The sequence below is a fragment of the Oncorhynchus keta genome, chromosome 22, assembly GCF_023373465.1.
Source record: "Oncorhynchus keta strain PuntledgeMale-10-30-2019 chromosome 22, Oket_V2, whole genome shotgun sequence".
Taxonomy (NCBI): domain Eukaryota; kingdom Metazoa; phylum Chordata; class Actinopteri; order Salmoniformes; family Salmonidae; genus Oncorhynchus; species Oncorhynchus keta.
This window is the reverse complement of record NC_068442.1, coordinates 11423471-11439293: the sequence shown is the minus strand read 5'-3', so window position 1 is coordinate 11439293 and position 15823 is coordinate 11423471. Positions and strand designations below refer to the sequence as shown.

Below are 15823 nucleotides of genomic sequence, written 5' to 3'. Positions count from 1 at the left end.
TAACAGTAGACATTACAAAAGTTCCAAAATAATAAAGACATTTTAAATCTTATTTTATGTGCAAATAGTTATAGTAGAAAAGGGAAAATAAATAAACATAAATATGGGTTGTATTTACAATGGTGTTTGTTCTTCACTGGTTGCCCTTTTCCTGTGGAAACAGGTCACAAATCGTGCTGCTGTGATGGTATTTCACACTGGTATTTCCCCCAGTAGATATGGGAGTTTATCCAAATTGGCTTTGTTTTCAAATTCTTTGTGGATTTCTGTAATCTGAGGGAAATATGTGTCTCTAATATGGTCATACATTTGGCAGGAGGTTAGGAGTTGCAGCTCAGTTTCCACCTCATTTTGTGGGCAGTGTGCACATAACCTGTCTTCTCTTGAGAGCCAGGTCTGCCTACAGCTGCCTTTCTCAATAGCAAGGCTATTCTCACTGAGTCTATACATAGTAAAAGCTTTCCTTAAGTTTGGATCTGTCACAGTGGTCAGGTTTTCTGCCACTGAGTACTCTCTGTTAAAGGACCAAATAGCATTCTAGTTAGCTCTGTTTTTTTGTTAATTTTTTCAAATCAAATCAAATGTATTTGTCACATACACATGGTTAGCAGATGTTAATGCAAGTGTAGTGAAATGCTTGTGCTTCTAGTTCCAACAATGCAGTAAAAACCAACAAGTAATCTTACCTAACAATTCCAAAACTACTACCTTATACACACAAGTGTAAAGGGATAAAGAATACAGTATGTACATAAAGATATATGAATAAGTGATGGTACAGAACGGCATAGGCAAGATGCAGTAGATTGTATCGAGTACAGTATATACAGTGGGGCAAAAATGTATTTAGTCAGCCACCAATTGTGCAAGTTCTCCCACTTAAAAAGATGAGACAGGCCTGTAATTGTCATCATAGGTACACTTTAACTATGACAGGCAAAATGATGGAGAAAAATCCAGAAAATCACATTGTAGGATTTTTTATGAATTTATTTGCAAATTATGATGGAAAATAAGTATTTGGTCACCTACAAACAAGCAAGATTTCTGGCTCTCATAGTACATTTGCCCCACTGTACATATGAGATGAGTAATGTAGGGTATGTAAACAAAGTGGCATAAATAAATAAATAAATAAATATATTTTTGTTTTCTAATGATTTGGTTGGGTCTAATAGTGTTGCTGCCCTGGGGCTCTGTAGAGTCTGTTTGTGAACAGAGCCCCAGGACCAGCTTGCTTAGGTGACTTCTCCAGATTCATCTCTGTAGGTGATAGCTTTGTTATGGAAGGTTTGGGAATCGCTTCCTTTTAGGTGGTTGTAGAATTGAATGGCTCTTTTCTGGATTTTGATAATTAACAGGTGTTTGCCTAATTCTTCTCAGCATGCATTATTTGGTGTTTTACATGGAACACGGAGGATAGTTTTGCAGAATTCTGCATGCAGAGTCTCAATTTGGTGTTTGTCCTATTTTGTGAATTCTTGGTTGGTGAGCAAACCACAGACCTCACAACCATTAAGGGCAATGGGTTCAAGTATTTTTAGCCAGATCCTAATTGGTATGTCACATGTTATGTTCCTTTTGATGGCATAGAAGGCCCTTCTTGCCTTGTCTCTCAGCTCGTTCACAGCTTTGTGGAAGTTACCTGTGGCGCTGATGTTTAGACCGAGGTATGTATACTATTTTGTGTGCTCTAGGGCAATGGTGTCTAGATGTATATGTGGCCCTGGTGCACAACCAAGCAAGAGGCAAGTACATTAGTGTCTAGTTTGAGAAACCGGCGCCTCACAAGTCCTCAACTGGCAGCTTCATTAAAATGGTAACCGCAAAACACCAGTGTTTCGATCAATTAGTATAGCAGACCCTCATGCCAAATTGAGTCAAAAGCGTTTTTGAAATCAACAAAGAGTGAGAAGAATTTGCCATTGTTTTGGTATGTCTGTTAGTCTATTAGGGTGTGCAGGGTGAATACGTTGTCTGTCATAGGGTCATTTGGTTAAAAAAAAAACGATTTGATATTTGCTCAGTACATTGTTTTCATTGAGGAAATGTATGTGTCTGCTGTTAATGATAGTGCAGAGGATTTTCCCAAGGCAAACAGGCAAAGTGTCAATACAGGGCTAAGATCGCAAAGCATCAATACAGGACATAGATCAAATCTTACTACACTGGCTCTGACGCTCGTCCGATGTGGCAGGGCTTGCAAACTATTAAAGACTACAAAGGGAAGCACAGCCGAGAGCTGTCCAGTGACACGAGCATACGAGACGAGCTAAATAACTTCTATGCTCGCTTTGAGGCAAGTAACACTGCAACATGCATGAGAGCATCAGCTGTTCCGGACAACTGTGTTATCACGCTCTCCGCAGCCCATGTGAGTACACATTACCAGGATGTGTACTCCAAGCATGCGCTGACCAACTGGCAAGTGTCTTCACTGACATTTCAACCTTTCCCAGTCTGAGTCTGTAATACCAACATGTTTCAAGCAGACCAACATAGTCCCTGTGCCCAAAAACAGGTAACCTGCCTATATGACTACCGAACGTAGCACTCACATCTGTAGCCATGAAATGCTTTGAAAGGCTGGTCATGGCTCACATCATCACCATTATCCCAGAAACCCTAGACCCACTCCAATTTGCTTACTGCCCCAACAGATCCACAGATGATGCCATCTGTATTGCACTCCACACTGCCCTTTCACACCTGGGCAAAAGGAATACCTATGTGAGAATGCTTTTCATTGACTACAGTTCAGCGTTCAACACCATAGTACCCTCAAAGCGTATCACTAAGCTAAGGACCCTGGAACTAAACACCTCCCTCTGCAACTGGATCCTGGACTTCCTGACGAGCTGCCCCCGGTAACAACACATCCACCACGCTGATCATCAGCACAGGTGCTCAGTCCCCTACTGTACTCCCTGTTCACTCATGACTGCATGGCCAGGCATGACTCCAACGCCATCATTAAGTTTGCTGATGACACAACAGTGGTTGGCCTGATCACCGACAACGATGAGACAGCCTGTAGGGAGGAGGTCAGAGACCTGACTGTGTGGTGCAAGGACAACAACCTCTCCCTCAACATGATCAAGACAAAGGAGATTGTGGACTACAACAAAAGGAGGACCGAGCACGCCCCCATTCTCATCGACGGGGCTGTAGTGGAGCAGGTTGAGAGCTTCAAGTTCCTTGCCGTCCACATCACCAACAAACTAACATGGTCCAAGCACACCAAGACTACACCAAGAGTACAAGAGGGCACGACAAAACCTATTCCCCCTAAGGACACTGAAAAGATTTGGCATTGGTCCTCAGATCCTCAAAAGGTTTTACAGCTGCACCATCGAGATCATCCTGCCTGGTATAGCAACTGCTCGGCCTCCGACCGCAAGGCACTACAGAGGGTACTGCATATGGCCCAGTACATCACAGGGGCCAAGCTTCCTGCCATCCAGGACCAGGTGGTGTCAGAGGAAGGCCCTAAAAATTGTCAAAGACTCCAGCCACCCTAGTCATAGACTGTTCTCTCTGCTACCACACGGCAAGTGGTACCGGAGCACAGAGTCTAGGTCCAAGAGGCTTCCTAACAGCTTCTACCCCCAAGACTCCTGAACAGATAATCAAATGGCTACCCAGACTATCTGCTAGTCTCTGTTATTATCTATGCATAGTCACTTTAATACTCTACATGCATGTACATATTACCTCAATTATCTCGAAACCGGTGCCCCTGTACATTGACTCTGTACCCCCTGTATATAGTCCCACTATCGTTATTTTACTCCTGCTCTTTAATTATTTGTTCCTTTTATCTCTTACTTTTTCTGGTATTTACTCATAACTGCATTGTTGGTTAAGGGCTTGTAAGTAAGCATTTCACTGTAAGGACTGTTGTATTCGGCGCATGTGACAAATACAATTTGATTTGATTTAAGGTTGCTGTTGAATATCCCACGGTAGTTATTGGGGTTAAATTTGTCTCCACTTTTTGTGGATTGGGGTGATCAGTCCTTGGTTCCAAATATTGGGTAAGATGCCAGAGCTAAGGATTATGTTAAAGAGTTTAAGTATAGCAATATTTTATAATTTCATTGAGGATACCATCAACCCCACAGGCCTTTTTTGGTTGGAGGGTTTATATTTTGTCCTGTAGTTCATTCAATGTATTTAGAGAATGCAGTGGGTTCTGGTAGTCTTTAATAGTTGAAAAGAGAAGCGGTTTACCTATACATCTCCGTTTTGGATAACTCTTTGTGTTGTTTGTTTAGTATTTTCTCAGAAGTGGTTAGTCTATGGATTCTTCAATTACATTGAGCTGATTTCTGACGTGCTGTTCCATCTTTTCCTTAGTGTATTTCTGTATTGTTTCAGTGATTCACCATAGTGAAAGCGTAGGCTCAGGTTTTCTGGGTCTTTACGTTTTTGGTTGGATAGGTTTCTCAATTTCTTTCTTATATTTTTGCATTCTTCATCAAACCATTTGTCATTGTTATTCATTTTTTCTCTCTACCTCTCCCTCTTGCTACCTCTCCCTCTCTCTGCCCCTCTGTCTCTTTTTCTCTTTTTGTGATGCTAATCTCTGTAATGTTAAACCAGACACAACTTCTCCCTCTGATGATTTAACAGGAAGTGTTTAGCAGGGGGAGCGTTCAGGTTCACCTCTCCAGGTCGCTGTGTTCCCTAATTAGAGCTGCGTTCAAGACCCTGCAGAGACTGAGTTTGTTGTTGTACCAGACTGTGGTTCGTTGAGTACCTTGTAATGTTAGTGTGTGCGTGACTAAGCCTATCACCGCTCTGACAAGACAAAGGGGCTCATCTGTTCCCTATCTCCCCCGACCAGCATGCATACTCTGATTGGAGGGATGTGCCTGGGCATATTAACTATCTGGTCATAACTGTGTTTGTGCAGAGAAGTGATGCAAATGAGGCCTAACTTACTGTTAATTTGCATTTCCTTACTGTGGATGGGCACTGTATTATCTGTCTTATGGTTAAGTTAGAGCTGGTTTTAATGGCATTCATGTTTCATTTGAATGGAGGAGAATGACTGCAAGTTCTCCTCTGCGTTGTTGATTCTATCATGTTTATAATGCCATAGTCAACTGTTAGATTTGTGCCTGATTGCGATGATACTAGATCTCATGCCTTTGATCACCTGGCCTGAGAGGGATAGTGTGACACACACACACCAGTGTTGGACAGTGACGTTTAAGAATAGGAGGACAATTATTGAATGACTCTCATTCATATTCCATTCACCCAGCTCAATGTAACATTGATAGGTTTAGGATACTACATGATACCTGAATTTGCCCTATAGCCATCATGAGGTTGCTACAACCTAGCCTAAAAATGTTCATTTTCATAGCAACCACACACAGCATCATCACTTTGCTCGTTGTATAATTCCTTCTTGCATCAACGCACTCTCCTCCTCTGACCTTTTCCCTTCAGTGCACAACACAACAGCTGCCTGTAACCATATCAACAACCTCTCCAAGCCAAAAGTTCATACTAGCCTACATCGTTGTCCATAGCCACGGGAAGTAGGGGTGCTGAGGGTGCTGCAGCACCCTCTGAAAAATCTGAATAAAAGAATATTAATAAAAAAAGTATATATTTTTTTTCAATATAATTTTTCACAAAAAAATTAGGTAAATAAGTGAAAGGTTAACTAAAAAACTACAATGAAATATGCAGTACCACTCAAAGATTTGGACACACCGACTCATTCCAGGGTTTTCTTTCTTTAACATTTTCTACATTGTAGAATAATAATAGTGAAGTCATCAAAACTATGAAATAACACATGGATTAATGTAGTAACCAAAAAAGTGTTAAACAAATCAAAACATATTTGAGATTCTTCAAAGTAGCTACCCTTTGCCTTGATGACAGCTTTGCACACTCTTGCCATTCTCTCAACCAGCTTCATGAAGTATTCACCTGGAATGCATTTCAATTAACAGGTGTGCCTTGTTAAAAGTTCATTTGTGGAATTTCTTTCCTTCTTAAAACTTCTTATGGGCAGGTGGAACGGTAGCGTCCCACCTGGCCAACATCCGGTGAAAATGCAGAGCGCAAAATTCAAAAATACCAAATTCAAATATTTAACATTCTTGAAAATATATCTGTTATACGTCAAAATAAAGCTTAAATTCTTGTTAATCCAGCCGCTGTGTCAGATTTCAAGAAGGCTTTACGGCGAAAGCAAACCCTGTGATTATCTGAGGACAGTGCCCCACATACAAACACATGAAAATCATATTTCAACCAGGCAGGTGTTCCACAAAAGTCAGAAATAGCGATATAATTAATGACTTACCTTTGAAGATCTTCTTCTGTTGGCACTCCAAAATGTCCCAGATGTCTCGCACATGGTCCTTTTGTTCGATAATGTTCTTCTTTATGTCCCAAAAATGTCCATTTATTTGGCGCGTTTGATTCAGAAATACACCAGTTTCAACTCGCCCAACAAGCCTACAAAGTATCTAATAAGTTACCTGTAAACTTGGTCCAAACATTTCAAACAATATTTCTAAGGTACCCTAAAACGTAAATAATCAATAAAGTTTAAGACTGAATAAACTGTTTATAATACAGGATAAAAACAACTTGAAGCTCGCTCCAGTTCACGCGCACCAAAACAGTAGAATCCACCTGGAGTGACACTTACAATGAATAGGACTACTTCTTTATTTCTCAAAAGAAAAACATCGAACAATTTTTAAAGACTGTTGACATCTAGTGGAAGCCATGGGAACTGTAACCAGGTTCCTATTAATAAGGGAATCCCATAGAAACCCATTGGAAAATCCAATGACCTCAATTTTTGTTTTCCCTGGATGGTTTGTCCTGTGGGTTTCGCCCGCCATATCAGTTCTGTTATACTTTAGAGTGTTTTCTATCCAAACATACCAATTATATGCATATCCTTGCTTCTGGGCCTGAGTAACAGGCAGTTTACTTTGGGCATGCTTTTCATCCGGAGCTGAAAATACTGCCCCCTACACGAGAGGTTAATTAATGTGTTTGAGCCAATCCATTGTGTTGTGACAAGGTAGGTTGGGGTGATATAAAGAAGATAGCCCTATTTGGTAAAAGACCAAGTCCATATTATTTCAAAAAACAACTCAAACAAGCAAATAGAAATGACAGTCTATCATTACTTTAAGACATGAAGGTCAGTCAATCCGGAAGATTTCAAGAACTTTGAAAGTTTCTTCAAGTGTAGTCGCAAAAACCATCAAGTGCTATGATGAAACTGGCTCTCATGAGGACCGCCACAGGAAAGGAAGACCCAGAGTTACCTCTGCTGCAGAGGAGTTCATTAGAGTTACCAGCCTCAGAAATTGCAGCCAAGAGCTCTGATAGGTTGTCCTCTGGAACTCTATGGAATGGGGTGAGAACCATGAGTCTCCTAAGTTTTGTATAGAAGTCAATGCACCCAGAGGAGAATGGAAAATAGCTGACCTCCGGCTACTCCATGGTGCTACCCTAGAGAGTGCTGTAGAGGCTACTGTAGACTTTCATTGCAAAACAGTGTATTTTAATCAGTTATTTGGTGACATGGATATATTTAGTATAGTTTATCTAAAATTGGTAACTTTTTTAATGTCATTATTTGTATTTTATGAAATTCTCTGAGTAGGATGGTTCTCCCCTTCCCCCTCTGATGAACCTCCACTGACTCTCACACACACACACACACACACACACACACACACACACACACACACACACACACACACACACACACACACACACACACACACACACATTAACTGCAGGCCCCTCCCCCTCCCGGTGACACCAGCAGCATTCTGGGAACCGGTTGTACAATGACAGACAGAGAGGGTAGAGCATTGAGGGTAAACAACACAAACACATCAACGCAGCAACAACCACCAGCTGAGGAAACCTGCGACTAACCTAACTTAATTTGATCTGCTTTTCTGGTCAAACTTGGGCTGTGAGGGATTTGTCATGGAGAGGCAGCGTACTACGGACAGGCATGGGAAAACCCAGCCACGCTGGAGAGGAGCTTACTCAGGTACTGTTCAGATATTATTGTTGAGTGTTGTTTTCTTTTTAAAACCTCAAACACCCACACATTGTCAAACATATCCAGAAATAGATGCCCTATGTTGTAAACCTGCTGAGGAAGAGTAGTTTTGTGTAGATGGGGTTTTAACTTGAGTCTTCAGACAGAATAACGTGTGTACAGTATGCTGGATGTGTTGGCCCCCACAGTACTTAATGGGGGTCCGTAGTGCATCAGCACAGCACACATTGTACAGTTCTGTAGTAGGGTTTAAGCCATGACAAGTGATCTGTTTATCATGTGTAGAATCAGCCGACCCTCTCGCTAGCGATTCTCATGAAACCAGTTTTAACCATGGCAGTGGCAAATTAAGTTAGAAAACCATGTTGCATCTGCAACAACAAACTATCATTATGAAGTTTATGGCACAGTGTCTTACTTTAAATACATTTTACATTTTTGCCCAGATTTTATTTGAATCCCCAAATTGTCATTGACAAACTGCGTCTGGATTAAATTCTTGGGTCATTTTATACAATTTTACTTAAGAAAAACCAACGTTATTTGAATTACAACCCACGACTATGTTCCTGTTGTTTGCCCATAAAGCATAACAAATGCTATACTAGTTGAAGTTTACATTGAACTATAATATTTATTACATTAAAGCACAGTGTCTGTGGACATGTTTCTCATTACCGCATCATTTTTAGGTCTGTTTCGGTAATGAGAACTTTAATTTCAATATGATAATAAGCATCAGTTATTTCATTAAAGCAGATGTTGTCAAGAAATATGAGTTTATCATTTTTTTAAATATATATATTTTTTAACTTAAAGCCACAATCTGGAGTTTGTTTTTCAGCAGAGAGCAACCCCGTTACTTAAAGGAGGAGTGTACATTTTGACATGTGTACCTGTTTTAGCAATTACCTATACTGTTGTTTGATATCCCAAGACAGTTTTTGGTCCATATCCCACATATTTAGATACTTTATATTAATATCATGTTATACCATTTGCCCACAGGATCCCATTCAATTTAGAAATACATCTGAAATACCTTGGAATGACACATATCCACCTCCTAATACAGGATGTAAAGGTCCTCCCCGGGGAAATAATGTTTAATGTTTAAGTCCACTTTTGACTTTTGAAAGTACATGCACGTAATTGCAGTACTTCTACTAACATAAGGGGTATTTTAGTCAATTCCACTAAGATCAGTGATTTGAGTATTATGCAAGTCATTTGGGATTAACAAATGACACAATAAAATGAAGTATTGGGTTACTGAATCTCGGTACCATTTTTCAATGGCAAACTATGCAACACTCATTACCGAAACATGCATTGTCATCTCTGAAAACTGCTTGTCATTACCACAATATACCAATATTTAGGAAATATTAGGAAAAACGTCATGTTTACTTTGTCATTTTGTCTTAATCTGATAATGTGCCATTTGTTCTTTTATCCATATATTTGTACATAAAAATAACATGTAGACACAAATAACAAGATTCAGAAAAGGATGTGTGAGAAATTACAAAATGCATTTGAATAATTGAATTGTAAACATATTTTCTTTCAGTGTAGTTTACTTCAGGCCTTTTCATTAGGTGAGCAATGTTAAAAAATGATTAGAAATGGATATGTTTATGACTTTTTTGGACTTTGAAAACTGTTACGGTAATGATAATTTTTTTGCTTTGCTTGTGTAAATTGTGGTAAGTTGCATAAAATCTGATGAATAAACATAACAATAATTATGAAATAGATAAATACAGATCCTAATCTTAGTGATCCAAGAGGAATTATTGTGGAAAATGTGTTTCTTTTTTGGTCAAGTGCCAATTTTGTGAGAATCACTGTGGTGTTATAGCACTGCCTGAGGAAAGAGGAGAGGAAAGGAGGAGAGGATGGAGAAATGTTCAGAGGTTGTCAATTATGCTTGTCAATGACTCAGCAGCTCTGCTCTGCTTTTTGCTGACTGCGTGTGTTTACTCTTACTAGGCTGTTTTTAAAGAGGCATTTGAAATGTTAACACTGCAGGGACATGATGAGTGTGTGGCACTAGAACTGAATGGAGTGTGTTCACACGCACGCACACACACACACACACACACACACAACCAGGGTGGTGGTGGAAGGTGCTCTATATCAAAACTTGTTATATGTGCCGAAAATACCTTACCGTGAAATGCTTACAAGCCCATAACCAACAATGCAGTTTTTAGAAAATAGAGCTAAGGAAATATTGACTAAAACAATTACGAGGCTATATACAGGGGGTACCCAGGGGGTACAATGTGTTGTGGTACAGGTTAATCGAGGTAATTTGTACATGTAGGTAGGGGTAAAGTGACATAGATAATAAACAGCAAGTAGCAGCAGTGTAAAAACAAAGGTTTATATCTATATCAGACTGTGTCAGAGGAAGGCCCGTAAAAAGACTCCAGCCACCCAAGCCATAGAATGTTCACTCTGCTACCGTCCAGTAAACGGTACTGGACCAACAGGCTCCGACACAGCTTCTACCCTTCTAAGTCATAAGACTGCGAAGTTGTTAATTAAATTGCTCTCATCATATGCTGCACTCTGTTCTTTATTTTACTCTTATTATTAAATATCCTGATGCCTAGTCACTTTCCCCTGCCTTCATGTACATATCTACCTCAAATACCTTCTACCTCTGTACATTGACCTGGTACTGGTACTCTCTGTATTTAGCTCCACATTGATCTGGTACTGGTACTCTTTGTATTTAGCTCTACATTGATCTGGTACTGGTACTCCCTGTATTTAGCTCCACATTGATCTGGTACTGGTACTCTCTGTATTTAGCTCCACATTGATCTGGTACTGGTACTCCCTGTATTTAGCTCGACATTGATCTGGTACTGGTACTCTCTGTATTTAGCTCCACATTGATCTGGTACTCTCTGTATTTAGCTCCACATTGATCTGGTACTGGTACTCTCTGTATTTAGCTCCACATTGATCTGGTACTGGTACTCCCTGTATTTAGCTCCACATTGATCTGGTACTCTCTGTATTTAGCCCCACATTGATCTGGTACTTTCTGTATTTAGCTCCACATTGATCTGGTACTGGTACTCTCTGTATTTAGCTCCACATTGATCTGGTACTCCCTGTATTTAGCTCCACATTGATCTGGTACTCTCTGTATTTAGCCCCACATTGATCTGGTACTTTCTGTATTTAGCTCCACATTGATCTGGTACTGGTACTCCCTGTATTTAGCTCCACATTGATCTGGTACTGGTACTCGCTGTATTTAGCTCCACATTGATCTGGTACTCCCTGTATTTAGCTCCACATTGATCTGGTACTGGTACTCTCTGTATTTAGCTCCACATTGATCTGGTACTGGTACTCTCTGTATTTAGCTCCACATTGATCTGGTACTCCCTGTATTTAGCTCCACATTGATCTGGTACTGGTACTCTCTGTATTTAGCTCCACATTGATCTGGTACTGGTACTCCCTGTATTTAGCTCCACATTGATCTGGTACTCTCTGTATTTAGCTCCACATTGATCTGGTACTCTCTGTATTTAGCTCCACATTGATCTGGTACTGGTACTCTCTGTATTTAGCTCCACATTGATCTGGTACTGGTACTCCCTGTATTTAGCTCCACATTGATCTGGTACTGGTACTCTCTGTATTTAGCTCCACATTGATCTGGTACTGGTACTCCCTGTATTTAGCTCCACATTGATCTGGTACTCTCTGTATTTAGCTCCACATTGATCTGGTACTGGTACTCTCTGTATTTAGCTCCACATTGACCTGGTACTGGTACTCTCTGTATTTAGCTCCACGTTGATCTGGTACTGGTACTCTCTGTATTTAGCTCCACATTGATCTGGTACTCTCTGTATTTAGCTCCAAATTGACCTGGTACTCTCTGTATTTAGCTCCACATTGATCTGGTACTGGTACTCCCTGTATTTAGCTCCACATTGATCTGGTACTCTCTGTATTTAGCTCCACATTGATCTGGTACTGGTACTCTCTGTATTTAGCTCCACATTGACCTGGTACTCTCTGTATTTAGCTCCACATTGATCTGGTACTCTGTATTTAGCTCCACATTGATCTGGTACTCTCTGTATTTAGCTCCACATTGATCTGGTACTCTCTGTATTTAGCTCCACATTTATCTGGTACTGGTACTCTCTGTATTTAGCTCCACATTGATCTGGTACTCTCTGTATTTAGCTCCACATTGATCTGTAACTGGTACTCTCTGTATTAAGCTCCACATTGATCTGGTACTGGTACTCTCTGTATTAAGCTCCACATTGATCTGGTACTGGTACTCCCTGTATTTAGCTCCACATTGATCTGGTACTGGTACTCCCTGTATTTAGCTCCACATTGATCTGGTACTGGTACTCTCTGTATTTAGCCCCACATTGATCTGGTACTGGTACTCTGTATTAAGCTCCACATTGATCTGGTACTGGTACTCTCTGTATTTAGCTCCACATTGATCTGGTACTCTCTGTATTTAGCTCCACATTGATCTAGTACTGGTACTCTCTGTATTAAGCTCCACATTGATCTGGTACTGGTACTCTCTGTATTAAGCTCCACATTGATCTGTAACTGGTACTCTCTGTATTAAGCTCCACATTGATCTGGTACTGGTACTCCCTGTATTTAGCTCCACATTGATCTGGTACTCTCTGTATTTAGCCCCACATTGATCTGGTACTGGTACTCTCTGTATTAAGCTCCACATTGATCTGGTACTGGTACTCTCTGTATTTAGCTCCACATTGATCTGGTACTCTCTGTATTTAGCTCCACATTGATCTAGTACTGGTACTCTCTGTATTTAGCTCCACATTGATCTGGTACTGGTACTCTCTGTATTTAGCTCCACATTGATCTGGTACTGGTACTCTCTGTATTTAGCTCCACATTGATCTGGTACTGGTACTCTCTGTATTTAGCTCCACATTGATCTGGTACTGGTACTCCCTGTATTTAGCTCCACATTGATCTGGTACTGGTACTCTCTGTATTTAGCTCCACATTGATCTGGTACTGGTACTCCCTGTATTTAGCCCCACATTGATCTGGTACTGGTACTCTCTGTATTAAGCTCCACATTGATCTGGTACTGGTACTCTCTGTATTTAGCTCCACATTGATCTGGTACTCTCTGTATTTAGCTCCACATTGATCTGGTACTCTCTGTATTTAGCTCCACATTGATCTGGTACTCCCTGTATTTAGCTCCACATTGATCTGGTACTCCCTGTATTTAGCTCCACATTGATCTGGTACTGGTACTCTCTGTATTTAGCTCCACATTGATCTGGTACTGGTACTCCCTGTATTTAGCTCCACATTGATCTGGTACTGGTACTCCCTGTATTTAGCTCCACATTGATCTGGTACTGGTACTCTCTGTATTTAGCTCCACATTGATCTGGTACTGGTACTCTCTGTATTTAGCTCCACGTTGATCTGGTACTCTCTGTATTTAGCTCCACATTGATCTGGTACTGGTACTCTCTGTATTTAGCTCCACATTGATCTGGTACTCCCTGTATTTAGCTCCACATTGATCTGGTACTCCCTGTATTTAGCTCCACATTGATCTGGTACTCCCTGTATTTAGCTCCACATTGATCTGGTACTCCCTGTATTTAGCTCCACATTGATCTGGTACTGGTACTCTCTGTATTTAGCTCCACATTGATCTGGTACTGGTACTCCCTGTATTTAGCTCCACATTGATCTGGTACTGGTACTCTCTGTATTTAGCTCCACATTGATCTGGTACTGGTACTCTCTGTATTTAGCTCCACATTGATCTGGTACTCTCTGTATTTAGCTCCATTCTTGTGTATTTTATTTCACTTGCATTGTTGCGAAGGGCTTGTAAGCAAGCATTTCATGGAAAAGTATCCACCTGTTATATTCGGCGCATATGACAAATAACATTTGATTCGAATTGACACACACTGCAGTAGAAGCTTAACACCACAGCTCTCAGGTGGTTGGCAGGTCATTTGCCCTGAAGGACATGATTGTTGGTATTTTTCCATACAAAACAAAACATAGCCCTGATTCAAACATCCACACTATGCTAGGCACAGTAACGGTGTCAGAGACCTTCATCAGAGCTTTGTATAGTCACTCGTTTTTTCTTTCATAACATCTCTCATCACTCCTAATCGACAATGAATATCATTGTCACCTCTGTGTCGCCTGTCGTCTGACTGAATGGCTGTCATTGACAGTGTTCGTCCCCGTGCCCCATAACTGACCTATGGCTCCCATCACTCCTCAGGCCTGTCCAATCACTGGGCTGCACTGGACTGAGTGCGCCCGATCATAGGTCTGTTGTCCTGTGTTAGAACGTGATGAAGAACGGGTTGCGCAATCAGGAACAAGGAACTGAAAAAACAAAGTGCAGTGTCTCTGTCCCCAGCCTTCCAACGGGTGTGTTTTCACGGCTGCTATGGCAACACAGGTCATGTGCTGGTGTGGGATGGAGGGGTTCATAGTTGGCTGTATCGTGCTATGGGTTGAATGTCTGGTGGGTCAATAATTGTTTGCATAAGCTGCTTGTCTGTCTGTCTGTCTGTCTGTCTGTCTGTCTGTCTGTCTGTCTGTCTGTCTGTCTGTCTGTCTGAGGTGTATGTTAACTTCCGACTTCAACTGTACGTACGGAAGTTTACATACACCTTAGCCAAATACATTTAAAGAATGGGAAATGTCAGAATAGTAGTAGAGAATTATTTATTTCAGCTTTTATTTCTTTCATCACATTCCCAGTGGCTCAGAAGTCTACATACACTCAATAAGAATTTGGTAGCATTGCCTTTAAATTGTTTAACTTGGGTCAAACATTTCAGGTAGCCTTCCACAAGCTTCGAACAATAAGTTGGGTGAATTTTGGCCCATTCCTCCTGACAGACCTGGTTTAACTGAGTTAGGTTTGTATAGGCCTCCTTGCTCGCACACGCTTTTTCAGTTCTATAGGATTGAGGTCAGGGCATTGTGATGGCCACTCCAATACCTTGACTTTGTTGTCCTTAAGCCATTTTGCAACAACTTTGGAAGTATGCTTAGGGTTATTGTCCATTTGGAATACCCATTTGCGACCAAGCTTTAACTTCCTGACTGATGTCTTGAGTTGTTGCTTCAATATATCCACATAATTTTCCTCCCTCATGATGCCATCTATTTTGTGAAGTTTACCAGACCCTCCTGCAGCAAAGCACCCCCACAACATGATGCTGCCACCCCCACAACATGATGCTGCCACCCCTATGCTTCATGGTTGGGATGGTGTTCTTTGGCTTGCAATCCTCATCCTTTTTCCTCAAAACAGAACGATGATCATTATGGCCAAACAGTTCTATTTTTGTTTCATCAGACCAGAGTACATTTCTCCATGTGCAGTTGCAAACCATATTCTGGCTTTTTTATGGTGGTTTTGGAGCAGTGGCTTCTTCCTTGCTGAGTGGCCTTTCAGGTTATGTCAATATAGGACTCGTTTCCTTTTGGATATAGATACTTGTGAAGTTGCTAGAGGAAACAGGTACACAAGGTCCTTTGCTGTTGTTCTGGGATTGATTTGCACTTTTCGCACCAAAGTATGTTCATCTCTAGGAGACAGAACGTGTCTCCTTCCTGAGCGGTATGACGGCTCTGTGGTCCCATGGTGTTTATACTTGCGTACTATTGTTTGTACAGATGAACGTGGTACCTTCA

General features: G+C 40.9%; 1 protein-coding gene across 5 annotated transcripts in view; it reads left to right on the top strand.

Moving 5' to 3' along the window:
* Window positions 1-15823, top strand: part of fgd4a (FYVE, RhoGEF and PH domain containing 4a) — a 109733-nt gene that overhangs the window by 48653 nt on the left and 45257 nt on the right. Inside the window, exon 1 of one of the 5 annotated variants that reach the window (XM_035798240.2) lies at window positions 7886-8062. The exons of the other annotated variants lie outside the window; for them this stretch is intronic. Coding sequence (XP_035654133.1) covers window positions 7996-8062 — 67 coding nt within the window. The 5' untranslated portion in view covers window positions 7886-7995. Of the gene's footprint in view, window positions 1-7885; window positions 8063-15823 lie in introns of those variants that run through there. 5 annotated transcript variants of the gene reach the window in all.